Source organism: Sceloporus occidentalis, unplaced genomic scaffold (assembly GCF_023333645.1).
Source record: "Sceloporus occidentalis isolate IW3139 unplaced genomic scaffold, rSceOcc1.0.p SCAF_1, whole genome shotgun sequence".
In the NCBI taxonomy this organism is placed as follows: domain Eukaryota; kingdom Metazoa; phylum Chordata; class Lepidosauria; order Squamata; family Phrynosomatidae; genus Sceloporus; species Sceloporus occidentalis.
The window spans coordinates 237,448,266-237,472,686 of record NW_028316981.1 but is presented as its reverse complement, the minus strand read 5'-3'; the positions used below and the strand labels follow the sequence as shown (position 1 = coordinate 237,472,686).

Here is a 24,421-nt window from a genome sequence, read left to right as displayed (position 1 = left end):
GATTACATTGACACCAAAGTAATGATTAAATACTATTGAGGATGAAGGGTAGAATTAGCATACAAGATGCTAGGGGTAATGTGTGCAATCATGTGGGCTATTTCTGATGTCTTCACCATTACAGAAGAACTTTTCAGTACACTTTATATAAAGCAGACCTTGGTCTGGCATCAAAATCATTCTTCTTCTGAGTACACAAGGATTAAGCTAGCATTTCCTGCAAGTGTGAGCAGCAGATGCTGGCCCTTTAAACACAGTTGTAGACTGATTAGGAAATTTATGACCCAATTAGGATTTGAAGGAGGCATAATGTCAGTTGTATTTTATGTTTCCTATGAGAAATTACAGAATTAACACTAGGTTATACACAGGAAACATGATTGCCATGTGTAGAGGGTGTTGTCTGAAGTGTGCAAGCCATTCCACAAGCTGAGCTAGCAATAATTCTCCATAAATTGACCCTAACTTTTAATTGTTTTTCTTTGATAAATTCTGCCCTGCTTACAATGCTGTCTTACACATGTCTACTGTGTTTAGTGGCACATACTCCCAGGTAAGTGTGTATACAAATGGACCTCTAATTACCTGAACATCATGTTTCTTTTATAAATGGCTGCTTTTTTGTGTAGAAGTGCTTAAACTGTGTTACTACACCTCAGGGAAACCAAATACTCATCAGAGAGTGCTTTAAAGTTTTATAACAATGGACTGTAATTCTGATGTCTTTCCAAGGCAGATGAGAGAATGAAAATTTTTGCTAAGTTCTGTTCCAGAGCTACTCAAAATGGTGGCTAAGGGCAGATAACAGTGGTGGCTAAGGACAGAGAACTGCAGGAGATAGATGGCAGGCTGGTGTAGCACAAGAATTCAGGTGTATGCAGAGAAGTAGAGCTTAGGCAGTTTTTCTGAGGGGTGGGCCATGCCATGCTGGCTGGGGATTTGGGAAGTTATAGGCCCCCCCCCCCAAGTAAATTTTCCATGATTTAAAGGAGTGCATAACATAATGTTATGAGAACTGCCTGCATAGAAATTTCTTTTTCTTCTCAAGGACTGTGCCTTTAGTACCATATGAATGAATCCTGAGTATTCTCCATGGAAAACGTTTATGCATGCTGCCCCTTCTGCTTGAAATACAGACCTCTTCATCTTACTAGTGAAATTTTATTCTCTGCTTCTCTAAGTCCTCAAACTTCAGCATCTGCAGAAAGCTTGTGCCAACTCTCTCTCTCATGAACAAGCAAATTATTCCCATATGGAAGCAGTTCCTCAGCTTTCTGTTCCTTTAATATCCAGTTTCCTTCACTGTTCCAAAAACCTGTCAAGAGCCTCATCCCTTCCTACTTCTCAGGCATGTACAGTCTTGCTGGGCTTTGGTGCAACGAATCAACTTCACTTGAGCTGTTAAAACATCACGAGTTAGTGTCTTTCTACATTAAACTACAGTCTACATTATGTGTATTCCTTATTTTCATTTTAGGTTTGCATGGTACTATAAGTTAATTATGTGTTAAGTTTGTTTGAAACAATTTGCACAGAATATATGTTGGGGGTTGGAAATTATGGCTCTTGAACAGTTCAGTATGAAGTAGCCATTAGTAAAGCTATATTGGAAGAGTAGGGCCTCATCACAGCTGTCCTGATAGTGACACCCCTAGGAACAGTCTAAAAATGCAAGTGGCTCTGTTTATCTGTATACATATTTAGTTATTTTTCGCAGTTTTTGTTTTTACCAGATTCTTCTCCTCCTTCTTCTTCTTCTTCTTCTTCTTCTTCTTCTTCTTCTTCTTCTTCTTCTTCTTCAAAGCAAATGGGTCTTGCCCGTTGTTGTTATGTGCCTGTAAGTCAACTCTGTCTTTTGGTAACCCTAAAGTGAACCTATTATGGGATTTTCTTGGCAAGATTTACTGAGAGGATGTTTTCCATTACCTTCCTCTTAGGCTGAGAGAATATGATTTGCCACTTAGGTAGTCTTGGCTGTACAAACTGTAGTCTCCCAGAATGGTAGTCCAACAGTCCAACCACAGTACCATTCTAGCTGTCCTTGCTCCATCTTCCACCCCAAAATACTTTGGAATACAATAGGCTGGTATCGTTTCTGGGAAAATCCAATTCAAGAAGGATGTGGACTAATATGAGGACTAAAGCTAAACTTAGAAGGAACAGCGGAATTTTGCAATACATCGTTTCTAGGAAAATCCAATTCAAGAAGGATGTGGACTAACATGAGAACTAAAGCTAAACTTAGAAGGAACAGCGGAATCTGGGTGAGGGAGGGATATAATGTCATAGCCTCTGCTAATTAGTGACTAAGGCTTCAACCCTTTGAGCCTGGTCCCAATACACCATAGGCTTTTTTGTATGTGACCAGAAGAACATGACTTACCCATGTGATGCAGCAGCTAATAAAGCCCATGTGTCAATAGGAGTATTGTGCCTAGATTGAGGATAGTAATAGTGCCACTTGCTTCTGCTTTTGTGAGATCTCACCTTGAATACTGTGTCTAGTTCTGGGCACCACTATTCAAGAAGGATGTCGACAAACTGGAGCGTGTCCACAGGAAGGTAACCAAAATGGTGAAAGATATGGAAACAGTGCCCTATGAAGAGCAACTTAAGGAGTTGGGTATGTTTAGCCTGAGGAAAAGAAGGTTAAAAGGTGACATAATATCCATGTTTAAATATTTGAAGGGATGTTGCACTGAGAATTGACCAAGCTTGTTTTCTGCTGTTCCAGAGATTAAGACAGGGTGCAATGGATTCAGATTGCAAGAAAAATGATTCTACCTAAATATGAAGAACTTCCACAGTGGAACACGCTAGCTCAGAAAGTGGTGGAGTCTCCTTCTTTGGAAATTTTAAACAGAGTCTGGATGTCCATCTGTTGGAAGTGCTTTGACTGTGTCTTCTTGCATGACAGAATGGGGTTGGACTGGGGGGCCCTTATGGTCTCTTCCAACTCTGTGGTTCTGTGGTTCTTATAAAGTTTTACAAGACTTACATAGTCAGTTGAAAAAGTTAGATACACACTTTCAGGAAGAATGATTTGTAACTTAAAGGTTCAGTGTAGTACAATTTCTTCTATTAGTTACACCATCTGACTGTTATTTTCCATGCCATGTAGCCTGTATGTTAGTAAAATATTTACTATGGCAGATGCACATGTTGGTGAAAAATGTTTGATCATGTAGTAGAAAAATGGATAGAGGCCCCTCTGAGATGGAAACAGTTTGCATTTTTAATAGAGAAGGAAAAATAAGGGAATTCATGAAAACAATACTGATTAGAAACATGGTGGGAAAGTAATTACACAGTTGAACATATTATTTAGCTCTGAATGATTACTTACAGCAGTTATGAGATCTATAAAGCTGTTTTGTCTTTTCAGCATTGAAATAGATAAATGTTGCTAACTTACTCTCCTTGTCTAGTGAGAGCTTCCTATTCTAACCTCTGGAGTAAATTTTAAACGTGCATAAATTCAGAATTGGGAAGAAAGTAATTTGTGATGTCATCTTTAATTGGGAAAATTGTTTTTTAGGGCCCGAACAGACAGGCCAAAATAAAGCTGCTTTGGGTCACTTTGGAGGTATGCTGTTTAAGAGGCCGGAAGCCATGCCAAAGCTGTGCTCCAGTCCTTAGGACTGGAGTGTGGCCCTCAAACTGATAAACGCAAACCAGAGGCAACCCACATTTACTTTCAGTCTCATTTTCAGATAAAATGCAATAGTAAGACCCATTGCCAGGGTGAAAACTGTGCTCCTACTACTGCAGTTGCCCATCCCAATCTCAAGTTATATTCAGTTTGGTTAAAATAAAAATAGTCTTCCGCTGTAGGTTGTTTCCTATACAGAAATACTATATGTAATTTTACTGTATGAGTTTTCTGCACAAAAAATAATGGCTAACAACCATACATTGTCAGATGCAACTATAGTGACAGAGGGTCTGGTAGAGATAGACATCCCCAGTGAGAGATCCTATAGTTACTGAATAGAATACCAGCCAATACATTTGCGCTGTAATCTTTGTATTTCATACAAAATATACATTTTCTGCACAGCAAAGCCATGTATTTCTTGTTAACTGCCATCAAGTTGATTTTGCCTTATGGCCACCCCATGAATGAGGAAGCTCCAAGTCACCCTATCGTGAACAGGACTGCTCAGGTCCTGCAGACTCAGGGCCATGGCTTCCCTGATTGAGTCAGTCAGTCAGTCAGTCAGTCAGTCTGTCTGTCTATTTATTTGTTTGTTTATTTGTTTATTTATTTATTTATACATACCTATCCACCTGTAATGTGGTTTTCCACTTTTCCTGCTGCCTTCTACCTTACCTAGCATTATTGTCTTTTCTGGCGAGTCATGCTTTCACAAGATATGGCCTAGGTATGACAGTCTCACTTTAGTCATCTTGTCTTCCAGGGAGAGCTCAAACTTGATTTGTTCTAGAACCTATTTATTTGTCTTTTTTCTTTTTTTCTTTTTTTTGGCAGTCTGTGATATCCACATAGGTCTCCTACAGCACCACACTTCAGATGAGTTGATTCTCTTCTTGTCAGCTTCCTTCACTGTCCAGGTTTCATAACCACACATAGAAACTGGAAATACAATGGCATGGACAATCTCCATGGAAGCCAAGATGACTATCACTGATATATCTTTACAATTGAGGGTCTTATCTAGTTTCTTCCTAGGTGCCCTTTCAAGTCCTAGTCTTCTTCTGATTTTTTGACTACAGTCTGAGATGAAGTGCAACCCCATCCTGAATAGGCTGTGACTCCAATCCCAGACTGGTTTTCCTACAGTCCAGTAGCGGTTCAATTTTGTCTGGATTAAGCCTTGGTATATTCACCCATATCCAGTCCTTCACTGCATCCAGACAATAAATGGCACCATTTGTAAATTAGAGCTGGGTATCATCAGCATATTGATGACACCCAACCCCAAAGCTCCAAATGACATCGCTCAGAAGCTTTATATAAATATTAAAAAGTATAGGGGACAATATTGGCCCCTGTGGACCCACAAGCTAATGGCCAAAAGGCTGAACAATAGTCCCCCAGTATCACCCTCTGGGAAATTTCAGCCAAAAATACTGGAACCAAATGCTTCCACTCCTCTTTTTTAAAGTATTTTTAAAAATGACTTTAAAATTGCCATTCTTTCTTCATATATCATTGTTGTATAAACTGGAAAGAAAATCAATATTGTCATCCCAGCCATATCAATGTCTCTGGTAGATCTTTTTTCCCCCACAGACTTCTCTTTCAACATTAATTACAAAATAGGTGATAAAACAGTTGCTATCCAAAAAGATACATGAGATGCTGCAGGATGACTCCCCAATTCCACTTTTGCTGATGTCAAAGATGAAAATAAACCAAACTTTAAAGAAGGAATTGCCCTTAAGTGGGCTTCTTCCCTGACTAGTTGCATTGCATTCTCTTTTCAGATCACTTGTGAACCAATTATGGAGTGATCCAATTCTGTATTAAACACTGTATAACCAAGAGCAAATTCTTGGAAAGGAGATTAACAGAAGTTAGCAGGTTGTCTATATTTGTGATAGTGAAGAACTGACAGTCTTGTTTTCCTTTCATGTGATTTCTTTTTGAAATAGAAATTCCTCAGTTCCATCATATAGGAGAAATCATTGATGGAGTGGACATGAGAGCTGAGGTTGGAGTTCTTACCAGGAACATTTTAATAAAGGGAGAGATGGAAGATTCCTGTTATACTGGCAAAGAGTGCCGGTTCTTCAATTATGATACTTTTGGTGGACATATCAAGGTAGGTGGAACATGCTGGCTTTTTCCTCTCAGTTTCCTGTTGTGTGACCAGTAGCTTTTGTTCCTATAGATTTGGTGTGATGATGGAAGTGTCTTTCCTTTGTATACAGTCATTGTGAGATGTTGAGCAACAGGAGGTTTCAGAAGCCTGGTAATTCACTATTACTACTATTTGATGTATTGTGAACCAGCAAAGCTACTTTTATACAAAAATCCAGTTTTAACCTACTTTTACTACTTTGACTGGCAACAGGCCTTTCAGCATCCCCAGATGTGATGATAATAATAATAATAATAATAATAATAATAAGTTTTATTTATGTTGTCCCGCCTCTCCCGACGGATCAAAGTGGGATTACAGTCAAATTATGCAAATCAACAATAATACTAATAACAGTTATTTAAAATCACAATATAAAACCATGTGCTATCTAAAAACAATTAATACAATATCAAAACTCATTGACATCCTGAGGTAGACTCCTGTTTGAGAGGTAGCATTTTTCTCAGGTCTGTAAAAGATCAGGGGGGCATGCTTGCCGGAAGAGGTACTGTATATACTCATGCATAAATCTAGAAATTTAGGTCAAAAAATTGACCTCAAAAAACTGAATCGACTTATCCACGGGTCAATGTAAGTACTGTATCTTAACTCTTACTTAAAAGAAGGAACCATCTCCTGATGAAAAGCAAGAGTATCATATGTGAAGCACTGGTTCCCGCTGCTCTCTTATCCATCCAGACTTAAGAATAAGCACAAAGAGTTATGTCTGCTGGAATTTTGTAAGTTCTTTGACATTGTTTTGCTTTGCGTCATCCTCTAGATCCTTTGCTATATGCCCCTAAATTTTAACCCTCGACTCATTCATGGGTCATAGTAAAATCCATAATTTTGGTCATAAAACTTACATGAGGTCGACTTATAGTCGAGTATATACGGGTAAGTTTTCAACGCCTTTTTGAAAGCATCCAAGGTACAAATTAGTCGGAGCTCTTCCGGAAGATTATTCCAAAGCTTTGGGACCATAGCCGAGAATGCTCTTTGGTGAGTAGTTGTTAACCTCACCTTGGGATGCTCAACTAAGTTCTTCCCAGATGTTCGGAGAGTGCAGGGCGGATTATGTCGGGAGAGGCGTTCCCTCAAGTAACTTGGGCCCAAGCCATGTAGGGCTTTAAAGGTAATAACCAACACTTTGGAAGCTAATTGGCAGCCAGTGTAAAGATTTTAGTACAGGTGTTATGTGCTCTGACCTTGAGGTTCCAGTGACCACTCTGGCTGCTGCATTTTGGACTAGTTGAAGCTTCCAAACTTGGTACAAAGGTAGCCTCATGTAGAGCCTGTTACAGAAATCTAAGCGAGATATTACCGGTGCATGTACTACAGTTTCAAGGTCCTTTCGGTCCAGGTAGGGACGCAGTTGGCGTATCAGCTGAAGCTGGTACCAAACACTCCTGGCCATCGCATCTACGTGAGATGATAACTGTAGGGATGAGTCCAGGAGTACTCCCAAACTGCGAACTTTGTCCTTTAGGGGAAGTGTGACCCCGTCCAGGACTGGATGGCAAATCTCCCTGCCTGGACTTGGGGTACCTATCACGAGTACCTCTGTTTTCTCTGGATTCAATCTGAGTTTGTTTTCCCTCATCCAGCCCATTACTGACCCCAGGCAGGCATCTAGAGGAGAGATGCCTTCCTTAGTCACTTTGTCACTCGGATTCATGGAGAGATAGATCTGGGTGTCATCAGCGTATTGATAACACCGTGCTCCATGTTTCCGGATGATCTGTCCCAGCAGCTTCATGTAAATGTTAAACAGCATGGGTGTTTTGTCCCAAGAGCAATACTATGGACTTTGGGTGTAGTAAGGCCTCTGGCTCTCGGGAACACAGCCAGAACAAAAGACTTGTCCACAAATTTCTTAAGTTTCAAAAGCTTTACTGGTTATAAACACAAACATGAAACTGATCTCCCTTTTCTTAATAGTCCTTCCTAAAATACCTTGTTCTCTCTTCTTGGTGGATTCTATCTTTCTTCTTCTGAGGACTATCTTTTTTCGTTTGTGGACTTATCTTTTTGTCAAAGGAAAATACTCTCTCCAGGTCTGACTTCGCTGAAATCTTACTACACACTGAAACTAACTAGAGGGAGACAGCATAAAACCCTGGGATTTCCCACAATCCTTGTCTTTCTTAAAGCTGTAGATCTCTATTTTCCCTTCTAAACTAATACATAAAAAAGCTAATATAATCTCAACTAAATATATGTCTCAAGAGCATCAAAGATGCTCTGGAGGCATGACAATGGGAGACAGGATGGTGCCCTGAGGTACGCCAGATGTCAGCTCTCTTTTACGAGAGCAACTGTCCCCCAGCCTCACCATCTGGAACCTTCCCGAGAGGTAGGATCGTAGCCACTGGAGCACAGTGCCCCCAATACCTAACTCTCTCTCCAGAAGGATACCATGGTCGATGGTATCAAAGGCCGCTGAGATGTCCAAGAGCACCAACAGGGTCACACTTCCCTTGTTAATGCCCAGACGGAGATCATCAACTAAGGCGACCATGGCCGTCTCAATTCTGCACCCCGCTCTAAAGCCAATTTGAAATGGGTCCAGATAATCAGCTTCATCCAAGACAGCTTGGAGTTGGAAGGCGACTGCCCTCTCAATCATCTTGCCCAAGAATGGTAATAAGGAGACCGGTCTATAGTTATTCCTCAACAGGGGATCTAGGGAGGGTTTCTTTAAGAGCGGCTTCACTATCACCTGTTTTAGGGTAGATGGAAATATTCCCTCCCGAAAGGATGCATTTATTATAAGTTGTAACGATATTTTTATTGCATCTCCTCCCTGTACGGTCAACCAAGAAGGGCAAGGGTCGAGGGGGCATGTCGTCTTCCTTACTCTTCCAAGGAGCTTGTCCACATCATCGGTATCTACAAACTCAAAGTGATCCAGCTTAATCCTATTTACAGAGTTACTGAATACCTCTCTTATTGATTCTGTCAAAAAGCTGGCGTCGAGATCAGCCCTTATCTCAGAGATTTTATCAGGGAAAAAGTCATTAAAAGCATTGCAGCAGGCTGTAGTTGGTTCTAATAAAGGGTTCAGGATGGCGGGTAATTGAGTTAATTCCTTAACCACCCTGAACAGCTCTGCTGGGCGAGACTCCGCCGATGCAATCCGTGCAGCACAGAACGAGTTCTTTGCTGCATCAATTGCCACTCCGTAGGAACGTAACATGTTCTAATGGAGTGTCTTATCAGATATGCGCTGATGTTTCCACCAGCGGTGCTCTAGTCGTTGCGCATCCCGCTTCATCTGGCAGAGATCTTCCGTATACCAGGATTTTCTATTAGGAGCGGACTGGAAAGGACACTCGGGAGGGATAGTGTCTATTGCCCCAGTAAGGTTATTATTCCAGATATTAACCAGGGTTTCGATAGACCCGCCATTGTTCCCAACCATAATACCCCCTAGGGCTTTTTGGAACCTTTTGGGTTCCATCAGCTTTCGAGGACGGACCATTCTAATAGGTCTTCCACCCCTGAGGGGTTTTTGGTTTGTGGCCTTCAGTCCTACCTTAATCAGGAAGTGATCCGTCCATGACAGGGGAGAGGTATATTCTACCTCTGCCCATGGATATTCCTTGAGATCCTTTTAATTAGAGCTCATGGGGATCAGACTTGTGATTTCATTCATTTGCAATATGAGCTCTGCCTATTGTTTTTCAGTTAAACTGGTTTTCAGCATTTTTACCTTTGTATCCAGCGAAAATGGTTGCTGTAAAGTTTGTTAAATCAGTAACAGCTTGTCTGCCTGCAGTTTACAGTCTGTTGGTTGAATTAGTCATTTCTGCTTTTTTCAGATTCTGAAGAATTTCACATCTGTTCATTTGTCCTACGTGGAACTTAAACAAATGGGTCAGCAGGTGCATGGAGCTTACCCTGTTCACTTTCACCGCTGTGGAGATGTGGATGAGAAAGGAGGGTATAACTACCAGACTTACGTAGAGGGCCTCTCAATTCATCATTGTTTCTCCAGATGTGTTACCATTCATGCAACAAATGGCTTGCTGGTAGGAATAATTAATAATGCAAAGTCTGAAATTACTGTTTTGAAATGGGAGTTGGAAAGAATAAGCATACTTTTGGTTAGATCCTCTGAAGAGACTGAAACAGACCTTCTTAGCCCATCTTCCCACATCAGCTCCACAAGCCCCATGCAAAAGATTGCGGGGGGGGGGGCTGTTTCCTGCTGAATAGGATGAGGTATGGGTAAGAGAGAGTGTCTTCCAAAAATCAGGTAAAAATATGCATCAGCTTCTTCCGTTTATGGAGGGCAGATCTTGGGTCCATTATTCTTCAATTTCCTCTTATAAAACTGTGGACATTCTAGACCCTCGGAAGACTTCCCTTTGACCAAGACATGTGGTGGTGTTAACAGTAGCCTTGATTTAAAATCTTGTGAGTTATAGGCATAACAACACTTTTTGGTAAATTACAATCAATCCCTCATTCCTGTTCCCCCCCCCCCTTTTGTCCTTCTTCCTCTACCCAAGTACAAGCTCCCTCAATTAAATTCTTCTTCAGACTGGACTGTATCATGGTTAGCATTGTCTTTGCACCAATGTTTTGCATTACTTAGCTACATATTGCAGTATTGAACCATAGTTTAAAATGAAGCCATCTGATCTAAGCAAACAATAAAGTAGTTTATTCCTCTAGCTGAATATACATTTGCATAGTGTGGCTTTGCACTGTTACACATGCACAATAATGATAAGACAGAGTTACAACCAATACATGTTTTTCTAATGGTTGGTCTTAACTAATGGTTTACATTGAAAATCAGTCATCCAAAGGGAAATGACATTTTAAGGAATACCTGGGACGGGTAATTATTGCTGGATTCCCATTCCTTAAAAATATTAAATTTGCTGCAAACGTTTAAATAGCATAAATGAACTATACATATGCGCTTCTCTGTTTTCTGTGCATATTGTTCTTTTCAATGAATAGTTGCCAGCTTAATAATTCCAGATTTCTCAGGCAGCATGCATACATATTAGATGTTTCAGAGTCTGAGCACTGGATACCCATCGGGATTGCCTTACTTGATCCAAACAGATTTTTCATTGAAGTCAGCATGGTGTGGTATCAATAAACAAATTAAACTGAGCACCTAGAGAAATAATCGTAAGCAAACCATGCTAAAAAATGAGAAAGACATTTCCCCCGCTGCAAAACTTGGCATTTGATTTCACTTTTTTAAATTTAATTCCTTTTGTCAGGTATCAGATTCACATAATAAAAGCAAATGATCAATTTTTAGATTTTTTTTTTAAAAATTAAGTTGTGGATCACTTGGGACGACCATATTAATCAGGCTTATCACCAAAATGGAAACATTTGTGCATTTGGGGAAGAGCAAGTGGGAAACTCCTCCTGTAATGTGACCAATTTGTCTCGATTGAGGATTGAAGTTGACTTATTAATGGTTATCTTTGATATTGGGAGTCCATAAAATGTGATCATCATGACTGCAAGACTTTGTAAGGACACCATTGTTGCTCCAAGTCAAGAGAATTCAGGAGAAGCCGAGAACTAACTTTGCCTAAGCAAAGAATTAGCAGTTTCTAAAAGTATTATGAGTTGTTTGTTGGGGCTAGTATTTGCTGACTGATGCTGAGTGCACCTGTTACCTTGGCAATTGGTTGTCCTTAAGCTACTTAAACTTTGAGGACACTTTTCTGTTTTATTAGTTGCTTGTATGACGTGGTGACTATGTATTGCAGGAAAGTGTTAACCTTGTTAGGTAAACTACTTATGGGCAGGGCTGGGGAGTAGTGGTGATTTGGGGTTACTCTTTGCCCTACTCTGGAGTAAGATTTTTTCTTAATGTTACTCCTACTCCAATTCCTTTAAAAACCTCTTATTCCTTTATTCCTTACTCCTACTCTCCAGTCCTGCTTATGGGAGTAGAGTTTGCATAGAACCATTAAAATCAAGCAAACTGCATAGTTACCACTGGAAAGGCATCACTTTGGATTGCCAGAAGTGACTTTGTTCCCGCAGTCACCATTAGTATTAAGGTTATAAAAGTATCAAGTTAGTATTTGAGCTTTGGCCAGTCTTTCTGTTTGTTAGTTGTTCTAAAAGAATGTTTAAAATACCATTTAAAATTAATTTTCCCTGAGCAATTACTGCACAATGTCTGTAGACAGACCTCTTAATATATGTAGTAATACTTTTGCATCTGTACATCCAGCCAGAATTTGAACCTTGAGCTCATCTCAAAAGGATCTGCATTTGTGTGTTTCTCTGTGGGTCATTATTTTATAGTTGCATTGCTAACATTGAATTCTCTTCTCTTACTGCAGCTGTGCAAAATTAGTAAAAATGTAATGCATTCTTCAAGTCTGTATATAGGCATGTGGGAATGACATAACAAAACTGTATTTCTGCAGATAAAAGACAGCATTGGCTATGACACACTGGGTCATTGTTTTTTCTTGGAGGACGGCATTGAACAGAGAAATACGCTGTTTCATAACCTGGGGCTAGTCACCAAACCAGGCACACTGCTTCCAACAGACAGAAATAGCACCATGTGCACAGCCATCAGGGATCATGTCTATGGGAATTATGAGCCAGTACCAGCCACAGACTGCATGTGAGTAGTGGGCTAAATGAGGAAGTGTTTAAAAAAGAAATGAAGGAAACAAGTCTGTGAGTTCTCCTGGATTCATTGCTCCTGGGAAGCTTGGCATGGCGGTGATGGCCAGGACTGCTTTTTCCAGCTTAGGGTACCTATGCCTTTGCTAACTGTGACCTGATCCAGAGACGCTGTATTTCTGTTGTTCATGTAGTGGTGACATCCAAGTTGATGTATAGTAATATAATCTAAGTTGAGTCGCATTCAATGATGGTTCAGATGTTTCAGCTGGTGTAAAATGCTGCTTCCTGAGTACTGGTAGTTAGAACACATGACATGTTACCAAATGCACTTGTTGCTTCAGTTTGGATAGGGAGGAGGAAAAAACCCATATGGCATCAAAGTTTCTGGAAGTTTTACATCTCTGTTTGCTCATGAATTCTCTGGAGGCAAGCCAGTATTTCTACTTTGGGGGGGGGGGGGGAATGCTGTTGTGAACACTTTTGAAAAATACTATTAATATATAGAGAAGTGTTTTCATCCGCCTGTAAGAAAACCCTATGAAATTCATAGGGTGGTCATAAGTCGACAGGTGACTTGAAGACAAATGTACACACACATATCAGGATGACTCTGTCCTTTCTTCTAGGTATGATTCAAATTCCATGTCATTTGTTCTTCATTTGATCATTATTTTTAAAATTAAATGTACAGTATATCCAGATTTTCTTTGAAGATAGAATTCAAGGTGGTTTACAATAATTTAAAACAGATTAAGCCAAAACATTCATTTACAAAAGTTAAAAAGATTAAATAACAATATTCTTTTAATAACATGATTAAAAATAGTTAAAACATTTAAATAATATTTAAAACATTAACCTTATTGCTGGATGAATGTGCACATACACATATACATCTTACTAAAGTGCTGTAAGTGTCAAAATGTACAGACATCTTTTGTGGACATAAATATCAGTTTCCCCATGAAGAAAGATTCTCTCAATACATTGGGCCTCTCCAACTATTACATGGCTGCCAAGGAGCCATGTAAGCAAGAACAGACACTTGGCAATTCAGCTGTTCCCTTTGCTCCTGCTAATGGAAGAACTGGAAAGGTCCCATGTATTGGAGGTCTGCTTCTGATCTCACCATAATTTGAATCAAGTGGCCGATGTGAAGAGTCTTACTAAGCAAATACCACTTCTTGACACTGCCAAGCAATCCGCATACATCTACAGAACTATGTTTAGGACATTGTACATACTGGCATTTCCTGTTCAATCAAGAGAGGAGATATGCCATATATTTCCCAGCCCACAAGAGAATCAGAATACTTTTGCTCATGAAGGATTCCTCCATAGATAGTTGGGCCTACTGTATCAGAACAGAGATCACAATTCACTAATGCAAAACAACAATAACAAAAGACTCAACTTGCAGACATGAACACAATTCAGAAACACCTTCTTGCATGGAGGCCTCTCACACCAGTCTTCTCCTGTGTGCTTCTGCTCATTCCAGGGAACAATCTTCAGTGCACCATCTAGAAAAGCAAGTGTCTTCATAAAACCTTAATAAGAATATCAGTTTGTTGGTAGAAAATTAATTGCTCGTTATGCACTGTTTTTAGGGTGCATCTATACTGTAGAAATAATGCTGTTTGACACAACTTTAACTGTCGTGACTCCATCCTACAGAATCCTGGGATCTGTAGTTTTGTCAGGCACCAACACTCTTTATCAGAGAAGGCAAAAGACTATGTAAAATACAAGCCCCAAAATTCCATAGCATGGAGCTACAGCAGCAAAAGTGGTGTCAAACTCCATTATTTCTACAGTTTAGATGCACATTCAAATTTTGCAACTGGATGTATGAAGAACAGCCTTCACCTTCCAAGAATATATTGTTGCTTAAATCAAAATACCTTCTTTCTTCTTACCAGAGCAAAGAATCCTGACAGATTTCCACATGTAATATCTCAGTGTGTTTGATCTATTTGTTACAGGGCTGTTTCAACATTTTGGATTGCTCATCCCAACAACCATCTTATAAATAATGTAGCTGCAGGATCACAGGTAAGGTGTCTGGTGCACTGCATTAGCTAATCTTTTCTTTTTCTTTTTTACAATACAGTAACATAATTTAAAATGTGTGAGGAAGAAAGCATTTTTGGGTTTTTTTTTGGGGGGGGGGGGGAAACTGCCCTATAGAGAGTGCCTTTTTTACAAATTTAAACTGGTATCACAAATTTCTGATGCAAAATTTTACCCTACAGACATGGATGAATAAAAGGATCTGAACTCTGTTCAGAAATTTTTACATTAGAAATGATGTCATTTACAAAATTGCCTTTTTCTCTTTGCCAGTATTTTTCTGTTCATGAACATGTTTTAATTAAGAATGTCTGTTTTAAAAACATGTAAGTAGAATTGAGGGTTTTTTTTTTTTTAAAAAGTTTGATTTAAATATTTCAGCAAGGCAGTGTTTGGTCACTTCAGCATGGGTGATAAGAGGGGAAAGCTTCCCAGGGCCACTGTCTGTGTGTCTTATAGTAGAGCAGGAAGCTCATGCTTACTTTCTAAAAGGAACAACCAAAATATGTGCAATAAAAATGCTTAAAAACCCTTAAAAGGGCATTGAAAAAAAATCCTATGATAAGGGAGGAAGTGCTTGACTGCATCAAAGATGTATCTAGCCACCATTTTGTTTTCCCAGAGTGGTCAACCAAAGGCTGAAAAGAAAGTCACAAATCCATGTGTTCTTTTTAAAAAACAACCCATGTGTTCTTTTTTAAACAACAACAACACAGTATGGGCTTTGTGAATCCATTCTCCTCTTCTACTCAAAACTAAGCATGGAAGGCTTAATCAAAACCCTTTGTCCCCTTTTTCTTTTGTGGTTTCCCCAAGCCTTGTCCCCACCATGGAGGACAGCCAAGTTGAGAAAGAGAATTTACAAAATCCTCCCCTCTTTTCAAGACTCCACACTGACAAGAGGAGGGAGTTCATCATACAACATAGTTACCAACTATGGAATTCTCTGCCACAAGTTATGGTGAGAGCCTAACTCTAGAAGATTTGAAAAATTCAAGGAGAAAAAAAAATTAATGGTGGTAGACATTAATAAGAAGCTAAACGGAAGGCTGATGTTCTAAGGTAGTATGCCACTGAGTAGCAGTTGCTGAAGAGCACTTGAGAAATGAATTACAAAGTGCCTTTAAACATAACTTTTTAAAATCTAATAACGAATCTTTTATTACTTCTGCTTCTGCTCCTGCCACTCATGGTGTCCCATCCTGTTCCCGCAGGCAGCTAACATCACAATATTTTAGAGTGTCATATATAGAATGGGATATAAATGTTCAAATAAAATTAATATATAATACTACAATCATCATAAAATGCAAAGCATAAATAGAATTAAAATCACATTTATTAAAGTATACTAAAATAGCAGTTACAAGAATTTCTGCTATCACAGCAGAGGCATTTAACATCTACCGTATATACTCGACTATAAGTCGATCCCATGTATAACTCAGGAGGCAGCCAGGCTGGGGGGGAGGCTTGAGGGGGGGGGATGAGTGCTGGCTCTTCATTTTCCACTCCAACTTGGCTGTCATCCATGGGGCAGCCATTGTCAGGATGAGGCTTGGGGGGCCAGGGCTTGCCCTCCAATCTCTTTCATGTCCCCCTTTTGGTTCCCCTTTTTTCTATTCTTCCTCCTTCCCAAATCATTATTGTTATTCCCTGTGGGGCTCTGATAATTTTAGTGTCCTTTCCCCAGTGCTTCCTAGTCTCTTAATTTTTAGTATCATTAATAATTTATTGACATGCACAGTTAGCCTTGTTATTGCCCCTCTGCTAATTCTGGATCATTTATGAACAAGTCAAAAAGCACTGATTTCCCTATACAGATTCTTGAGGGATAAACCCAAGCTGTAGTGATTATGATGATGTCACTGAATTGGCTTCCACAAAGATCCATCCCTAAGGTTTTTTGTCCTTTTTTATTTCAAGGATGCTGGAATATGGTATATTTTTCACAAAGTACCCACAGGAGAGTCTCATGGATTATTTCCTGAAACCAAAGCTGAACTTACACCACTAGGAATTTTCTATAACAACAAGGTTCACTCAAATTTTAAGGTAAAATGATCAAGGTCATGAGTTGTGAATTCTGTATATGTACAGTTTATAATAAAAACAGATGAGGCTTACATTTATAAAGCCACAGTTAAACCCACATGTCATTCCTGTGCTTGTTTAGGCAGAAGGAAGTCCCACTGTTTCAATGGAACTTGCTCTTTACTAAATATGTATAGGATTGCAGACACAATTCTGCTACTCAAGCTACTCTGTGATACATGCATACCAATGATGAACTGTGCTGTTGAGGCTTCCTAAGAACTATTCTTTTTTGTAGTTATATATACACATTGAAAAAAATCTTTGTATTTCCAAATAGCACATGCTTGTACTAGAGCTTGGGGATTAGTTTTTTGTATTACAGCTTCCAAAATCCTCCAGCCACTATGATCATCACTTGCTGGGGAAGGTTGGCAGTTGTAGTTCAAAAAAATAACCTTCCTGAGTTCTCGTTTTTACACATGTTCTGGTAATTATTACCAGGAGCTTTTAATTGAGCAGAATTTGAAAGGAGAAGAAAAAGAAGAGAAGAAAAGAAAAAAAACACACATTCTGTTAAGTCATGTCATTTCTTCTAATTCATACAGATTTGTAATACAATCTGGTATCATTGCAAGCTATCAGATCATAACATTAAGAGTGACTGCCCTGGTAGTCAGAGATTCAAAACAGTGCTGAAAGCACAGAGAACAACACTACCCAATAATTCCTCTTCCTCCTTTTCATTGTTGTTACTGTTACTGTCATTGTTATTGTTTTAAAACTAACTATGATTAATTTAGTTTTTTGGTTATAACTTGGCAGTGGAATAATCCTTTGTAGTTGTTGTCATCTTTCCAGTTAGTTTTTTATGTTCTTCCAGCAACTTTTTGGTTCCTTTCCAACTGTAGTCATTCCAAATAATGGTTTCAGATTTATTTTAGACATGCGTAAGTGGATTTTGAATATAGAAAGAATATATGCTTACTTTCTCAGACCTTATCCATTGTCCCTCACTTGACATATTAACCAAAATTTTATTTATTTGTTTGTTTTTTGTTTGTTTGTTTGCTATCCTAGAGAGGCAGCCTGGTGGTGTAGTTTGAGCATTGGGCTACAACTCTGGAGGGCAAGGTTCAAATCCCTGCTCAACATGGAAACCCACTGAGTGATCTTGGGCAAGTGATACTCTGTCAGCCTCAGATGAAGGCCAAGACAACCCCACTCTGAACAAACCTTACCAAGAAAACTCAGTGATAGGTCCACCTTAGGGTTGCCATATGTCTGAAATGATGTGAAAGCACATAACAACCACAAATTTATGCCCTAACCTTCAGCTGAAAAGATTCTCACATCACTTTTCAGATCACTAATTTGACAGTTCGCTCCCCTCAAGCTTACAGTCCAAATACAGTTGGACAAACATGGAAAAGGTGGGGACAGTGGAGGAGGGGAGTAAATTCACCAGATGCTGGCTGCTCTTCTCTCAAGGCCAGAGGAATCTTGCAATACTTTTGATAGCTATGCAAAATAAGTTGTAGCACAAGCTTGCAAAGACTTGGATGATTATGCTACAACTTCTTTTGCACAGTTAGTCTCAAAGGTGCTGCAAGATTCCTTTGCATACTGATATTCCAGACTAACATGGCTAAATCTCTGAATTCAGAGGTCAGAGCAATGGCAACTGGAGCATGGAGGGAGGGCCTGTTAGCAGCTGTTGCAGTCAAAGTATGATGCAGCTGTGCCTGGCTGCTCTTCTCTCACAGAGAGGCCAGAGCAGTGGCAATTCGAAAATGAAGAGAGGGCTATCACCAGTCCAGTCTGACTATTAACAGCAGCCTGTTGCATATTGTAGCTGGTACACCAAATGACTAGCTAGCATTGTTTTTATTTGGTAGCATTGTTTTTGTTTGGTATGGGCTGATTTTTTTCCCCTTCTACAAGCCCAAGAAAACTCTCCATTGTATACCAAGAGTGACCATTCCTATTACTTTGTATGACCTTCTTAGAGTAAAGATATTTTGTCAATAGCCTTGCCTGCAGCTCAGAGAGAATGTTAGCACATTTACCTTTTGGCTTCTTGGTATTTTACTGAGATTTTTCTGTTCTAAATCAGAACTTTTTTATTTATTTTATCTGAGAAAGCTTCATGTATTCCAGGCCCTCTTTTCTTTCCTTATTATTTTACATTGTGTGCCACTTTAGGCACAAGTATATGGAAAAGGATAAGCACATAAACAGATCATGATCTGATGGTATGTGCACACAGTCCTGATTATATGTACATCTAATTTGCCCTTTTTTGGTATTACAGGCTGGTTTATTTATTGACAAAGGTGTTAAAACAACCAATGCAAGTGCCGCAGATAAAAGGGAGTATCTGTCATTGGACAATAATGCAAGGTACAACAACACATCCCATATGATTGCTGAGAATGGACATAATCAATATTTTAATATTCTGGTTTGTTGTATATTGGCTGCCTTAGAACAGGACAGTTGTCAACAAGTTTCATGATCCTCCTGTAACCATCCTAAGACAATTGTCCAAGTGCATTTGCAAGTCTGTCATATGACTGTTTGATTACATTTGAGTCTTTTCTATCTGTTATTGTGAATAAAAGTGGACAGTGTTCCAACTGCTACCATTGTCAAACACACAGATTTTTCATTAGATCACATTGTACTATACCTCTGCACACCTGTTTACCATTCTGTAGTCTCTGTGAAGAGCCATTAGAACGACTAGTAAACTCTGCACACAGGAGTTAGTTGGCAATTAATTTCTTCCAGTTCTCTTATGCTCTCTTGCCTTCTTGTATAGAAAAGATAGAAGACTCAAAAGTGGATGGAGATGAATGTAGAAGTCTCCCAGGATATGAAACATCTCCTGGGAGACCTCTCTCTCTGTCTGGTTTTTTCATTTTGAAACTACTAGGGGATCTCTATGATAAGGAAATCAATCATGCTTTCAGCTGGGGTGTAGAATCTTGTTATTGGATTTCAACTCCCAGTAACCCCAACTTGCATTATTAGTAATCAGGAAATATGGGGCCACAGTTTCTCCATCTCTGGTGCAGGTTTGAATAAGTCCAGTGTGAACAAGCCCCCTTCACCCATTGAGACATACTGTCTGTTCTAGAGCTGATTTCTTCAATATGTGTGCTCAGCAGTAGTTTTGATACTATAAAAGTGTATGAAGATTTGCATATATACAGTTATTTCTCATTTTCTTTTTCCTTTACAAGGTTTCGACCACACCAAGATGCAAATCCAGAGAAACCCCGTGTTGCTGCTCTCATAGACCGGCTAATCGCTTATAAAAACAATGACCATGGGGCCTGGATCAGAGGAGGGGATATCATAATTCAGAACTCTGGGTGGGTGCCCAAGTGCAAATACCTTCTTTATTTTAATAAATAATAATAATAATAATATGTTTTATTTATAGACCGCTATTCCGCGATGATCATAGCGGTGTACAGTAAAATCGTAATACAATACAAAATACAGTTAAAGGAGGGAGAAGTCTCGTCCTTCAGGCAGTCCCTGATGTTGTTGGGTCTGCCTGATGGCTCCCTCTGAGGCCGAGATGACAGTTGAGGAGAGAGGGGCCTCTTCCTTCAGGCAGTCCAAGATGTTGCTGGTCTGCCTGATGGCTCCCTCTGAGGCCGAGATGACAGTTGAGGAGGGAGGGGCCTCTTCCTTCAGGCAGTCCAAGATGTTGCTGGGTCTGCCTGATGGCTCCCTCTGAGGCCGTGATTACAGTTGAGGAGGGAGGGGCCTCTTCCTTCAGGCAGTCCAAGATGTTGCTGGGTCTGCCTGATCGCTCCCTCTGAGGCCCAGATGACAGTTGAGGAGGGAGGGGCCTCTTCCTTCAGGCAGTCCAAGATGTTGCTGGTCTGCCTGATGGCTCCCTCTGAGGCCGAGATGACAGTTGAGGAGGGAGGGGCCTCTTCCTTCAGGCAGTCCAAGATGTTGCTGGGTCTGCCTGATGGCTCCCTCTGAGGCCGTGATTACAGTTGAGGAGGGAGGGGCCTCTTCCTTCAGGCAGTCCAAGATGTTCCTGGGTCTGCCTGATCGCTCCCTCTGAGCCGAGATGACAGTTGAGGAGGGAGGGGCCTCTTCCTTCAGGCAGTCCCTGATGTTGCTGGGTCTGCCTGATGGCTCCCTCTGAGGCCGAGATGACAGTTGAGGAGGGAGGGGCCTCTTCCTTCAGGCAGTCCAAGATGTTGCTGGGTCTGCCTGATGGCTCCCTCTGAGGCCGAGATGACAGTTGAGGAGGGAGGGGCCTCTTTCTTCAGGCAGTCCAAGATGTTGCTGGTCTGCCTGATGGCTCCCTCTGAGGCCGAGATGACAGTTGAGGAGGGAGGGGCCTCTTCCTTCAGGCAGTCCCTGATGTTGCTGGGTCTGCCTGATGGCTCCCTCTGAGGCCGAGATGACAGTTGAGGAGGGAGGGGCCTCTTCCTTCAGGCAGTCCCTGATGTTGCTGGGTCTGCCTGATGGCTCCCTCTGAGGCCGAGATGACAGTTGAGGAGGGAGGGGCCTCTTCCTTCAGGCAGTCCCTGATGTTGCTGGTCTGCCTGATGGCTCCCTCTGAGGCCGAGATGACAGTTGAGGAGGGAGGGGCCTCTTCCTTCAGGCAGTCCAAGATGTTGCTGGGTCTGCCTGATCGCTCCCTCTGAGGCCGAGATGACAGTTGAGGAGGGAGGGGCCTCTTCCTTCAGGCAGTCCCTGATGTTGCTGGTCTGCCTGATGGCTCCCTCTGAGGCCGAGATGACAGTTGAGGAGGGAGGGGCCTCTTCCTTCAGGCAGTCCAAGATGTTGCTGGGTCTGCCTGATGACTCCCTCTGAGGCCGAGATGACAGTTGAGGAGGGAGCGGCCTCTTCCTTCAGGCAGTCCCTGATGTTGCTGGGTCTGCCTGATGGCTCCCTCTGAGGCCGAGATGACAGTTGAGGAGGGAGGGGCCTCTTCCTTCAGGCAGTCCCTGATGTTGCTGGGTCTGCCTGATGGCTCCCTCTGAGGCCGAGATGACAGTTGAGGAGGGAGGGGCCTCTTCCTTCAGGCAGTCCAAGATGTTGCTGGGTCTGCCTGATGGCTCCCTCTGAGGCCGAGATGACAGTTGAGGAGGGAGGGGCCTCTTCCTTCAGGCAGTCCCCGATGTTTCTGGGTCTGCCTGATGGCTCCCTCTGAGGCCGAGATGACAGTTGAGGAGGGAGGGGCCTCTTCCTTCAGGCAGTCCAAGATGTTGCTGGTCTGCCTGATGGCTCCCTCTGAGGCCGAGATGACAGTTGAGGAGGGAGGGGCCTCTTTCTTCAGGCAGTCCAAGATGTTGCTGGTCTGCCTGATGGCTCCCTCTGAGGCCGAAATGACAGTTGAGGAGGGAGGGGCCTCTTCCTTCAGGCAGTCCCTGATGTTGCTGGGTCTGCCTGATGGCTCCCTCTGAGGCTGAGATGACAGTTGAGGAGGGAGGGGCCTCTTCCTTCAGGCAGTCCCTGATGTTGCTGGGTCTGCCTGATGGCTCCCTCTGAGGCCGAGATGACAGTTGAGGAGGGAGGGGCCTCTTCCTTCAGGCAGTCCCTGATGTTGCTGGGTCTGCCTGATGGCTCCCTCTGAGGCCGAGATGACAGTTGAGGAGGGAGGGGCCTCTTCCTTCAGGCAGTCCCTGATGTTGCTGGGTCAGCCTGATGGCTCCCTCTGAGGCCGAGATGACAGTTGAGGAGGGAGGGTTTGTTTTAGTTCTTCTGAACAGACCTGAAAGAGCAGACTGTACCACTACAATCTTGTATTATTATTAATTTCTGGGAATGTAAAGATAACAATATCAAAACTCATTTATGATACCCTTAAGTTATTGACTCATTGTTTTATGTGAAGAAATAGAATGCCTTGGATGGGAATTTCACCCAGGAATTCTGGAAACACTCCAAAACAGATATGAGTTGAGGTCCCCATTCCTTTAGAGCAGCATTGTAGCTAACTTCTAGACTTCTGAAAGAAGCTCCTGTAATTTTTTTCTAGCTTTTATACTAGGTGGTTTATTTTTGTTCTTGTTTTTCTCTCATTTTGCAAGCAGTGCAATCCTATGGATGTTTTCCCATGAGTAATTCCCATTGGGTTACTCCTAGGCAAAAGTGCATAGAGTTGAAACATGAGAAATTAGTCTGCAGTCCTATTGACGCATACCTGGGAATAAATAAATGTTAACCTCAGTGCACTTACCGTACTTTACTCTATGAATTTATGATTCTGAGAAGGTATGTTCAAGATTGCACTGTATGCTGCAACCCTTTGCGTAGGGCAAGATATAAACAAAACAAAACAAATAATAAATATTTGAGTGCTATTAAGTACCAGTTAATTCAAAGAAACTTCTTTCTCGGTAAACATACATCAGATCAGGATATTAATGCCAGCTTTACTTTGAAAAGAAGTATTCATATTGCTTTCAACAAAGAACATCTTTTATTAATTGTAACTCTGTGTAGTTTTAGCCCTGTTCAGGCATAGAAAAGATGACCATGACTCATGCATGCTTCAGCCCACATCTTTAGTTCCTGACCTCTGTATAAACAGTGAGCAGAAAGATCTGCAGATTGAAGAAGAATTCTGTTCCTCAAGATGTGATGGCAGTCAGAGTCATTGTTTGTGTAACCTGGAAGCTCTAGTTTCTACTTTCACCAAGCTCAGGCATACATCTGCCTAGGGGTTCAAAGTGTCCCTAAACATTTGCTCTGCTCTAACATCATCAGTATGGCATGATTTGTAATGTTAGTTGTGCTATAGCTGGTATGTCCCATCCAAATAAAACATTTGCTCTGTGGCTCATTTTGAGGGCACAGTGTACAAACACACAGGATTATTAACACACTTTTAAAGTGATGTGCTTTAAACTGGAAACTTTATTTAGCAGGTTGGAAAAGAGCCTTTATTTGGGATATGCTTCCCATCTGGATCAGGCCCCTGCAAAAGTTTTTTCTTTAAAATACAGTAGGTATTTTAAAGCATCCCTTGTTAAAAGTGTGTGTGTGTGTGTGTGTGTGTGTTTGTTTGTTTGTTTGTTTTCCCTTGATGTTTAGGTGATCAAAGCATATTTCTGAAATATGTATTTCCCCTCTCTCCTAGGTTTGCTGACAATGGAATAGGCTTAACCTTTGCCAGGTTAGTGCTTGGTCTTAATTTTATTGTTTGGCATGAGTCATTCTTATTTAGGAGTTTTGGTTGTTTATCTTTTTATGTATTTTTCTATATATGTGTGGTGTGTGTGTGTATTCAGGGAACTTAACATAGTATACAGGATCCCATTTTTATCCTTATGGCAACCCTCTGAAGTAGGTTAAACTGAGAGGCAATAACTGACCCAAAGTCACCAATTAACATTCATGGTTGTGTGGGGATTCATGATGTTCTGACAGCTGTGGATAAGGTGAGACACAACACAAGCTATGGAAAGCTTTTGCGAGTGGGAGTAGAGCAGAGTGATGCTGCAAACCTGACCTCTAGAGTCTTCACAAGCACAGCTCAATATTGACACATTTGCAAAAAGAAGCCTTAGTACAAAATGACAAAATGTTAACCACTTTTTGGAAAGTCATGTAGAAAAAAACTTCTGCTTTTTCACAACTACTACTGAATATGATTTCTGACTTTATTTTTGATAGTGATGGAAGCTTCCCAAGTGATGAAGGCTCCAGCCAGCAAGTCTCAGACTCCCTGTTTGTTGGTGAAAGCAAGAATTATGGCAATGCAGGAGGCCAAAACAAATACTGGGGCACTGGAGGAGTAAACAATAAAACTCGTGCTCTGCCTAGAAATCGGTAGGTATACAGTGTCTGTATGCTTTTCA

The 24,421-nt window shown here is 41.0% G+C and overlaps 1 protein-coding gene across 4 annotated transcripts in view; it reads left to right on the top strand.

The window, feature by feature from the left end:
* LOC149323649 (cell surface hyaluronidase CEMIP2-like) overlaps positions 1–24,421 on the top strand; it is an 80,066-nt gene that overhangs the window by 37,378 nt on the left and 18,267 nt on the right. For all 4 annotated transcript variants that reach the window (XM_089490599.1, XM_089490589.1, XM_089490607.1 and 1 more), the window contains exons 7-15: positions 5,620–5,789; positions 9,656–9,865; positions 12,257–12,462; positions 14,453–14,522; positions 16,467–16,595; positions 18,889–18,977; positions 19,823–19,954; positions 23,701–23,736; positions 24,237–24,392. In XM_089490599.1, the coding sequence (XP_089346725.1) occupies positions 5,620–5,789; positions 9,656–9,865; positions 12,257–12,462; positions 14,453–14,522; positions 16,467–16,595; positions 18,889–18,977; positions 19,823–19,954; positions 23,701–23,736; positions 24,237–24,392 (1,198 nt within the window). The remainder of the gene's footprint in view (positions 1–5,619; positions 5,790–9,655; positions 9,866–12,256; positions 12,463–14,452; positions 14,523–16,466; positions 16,596–18,888; positions 18,978–19,822; positions 19,955–23,700; positions 23,737–24,236; positions 24,393–24,421) is intronic.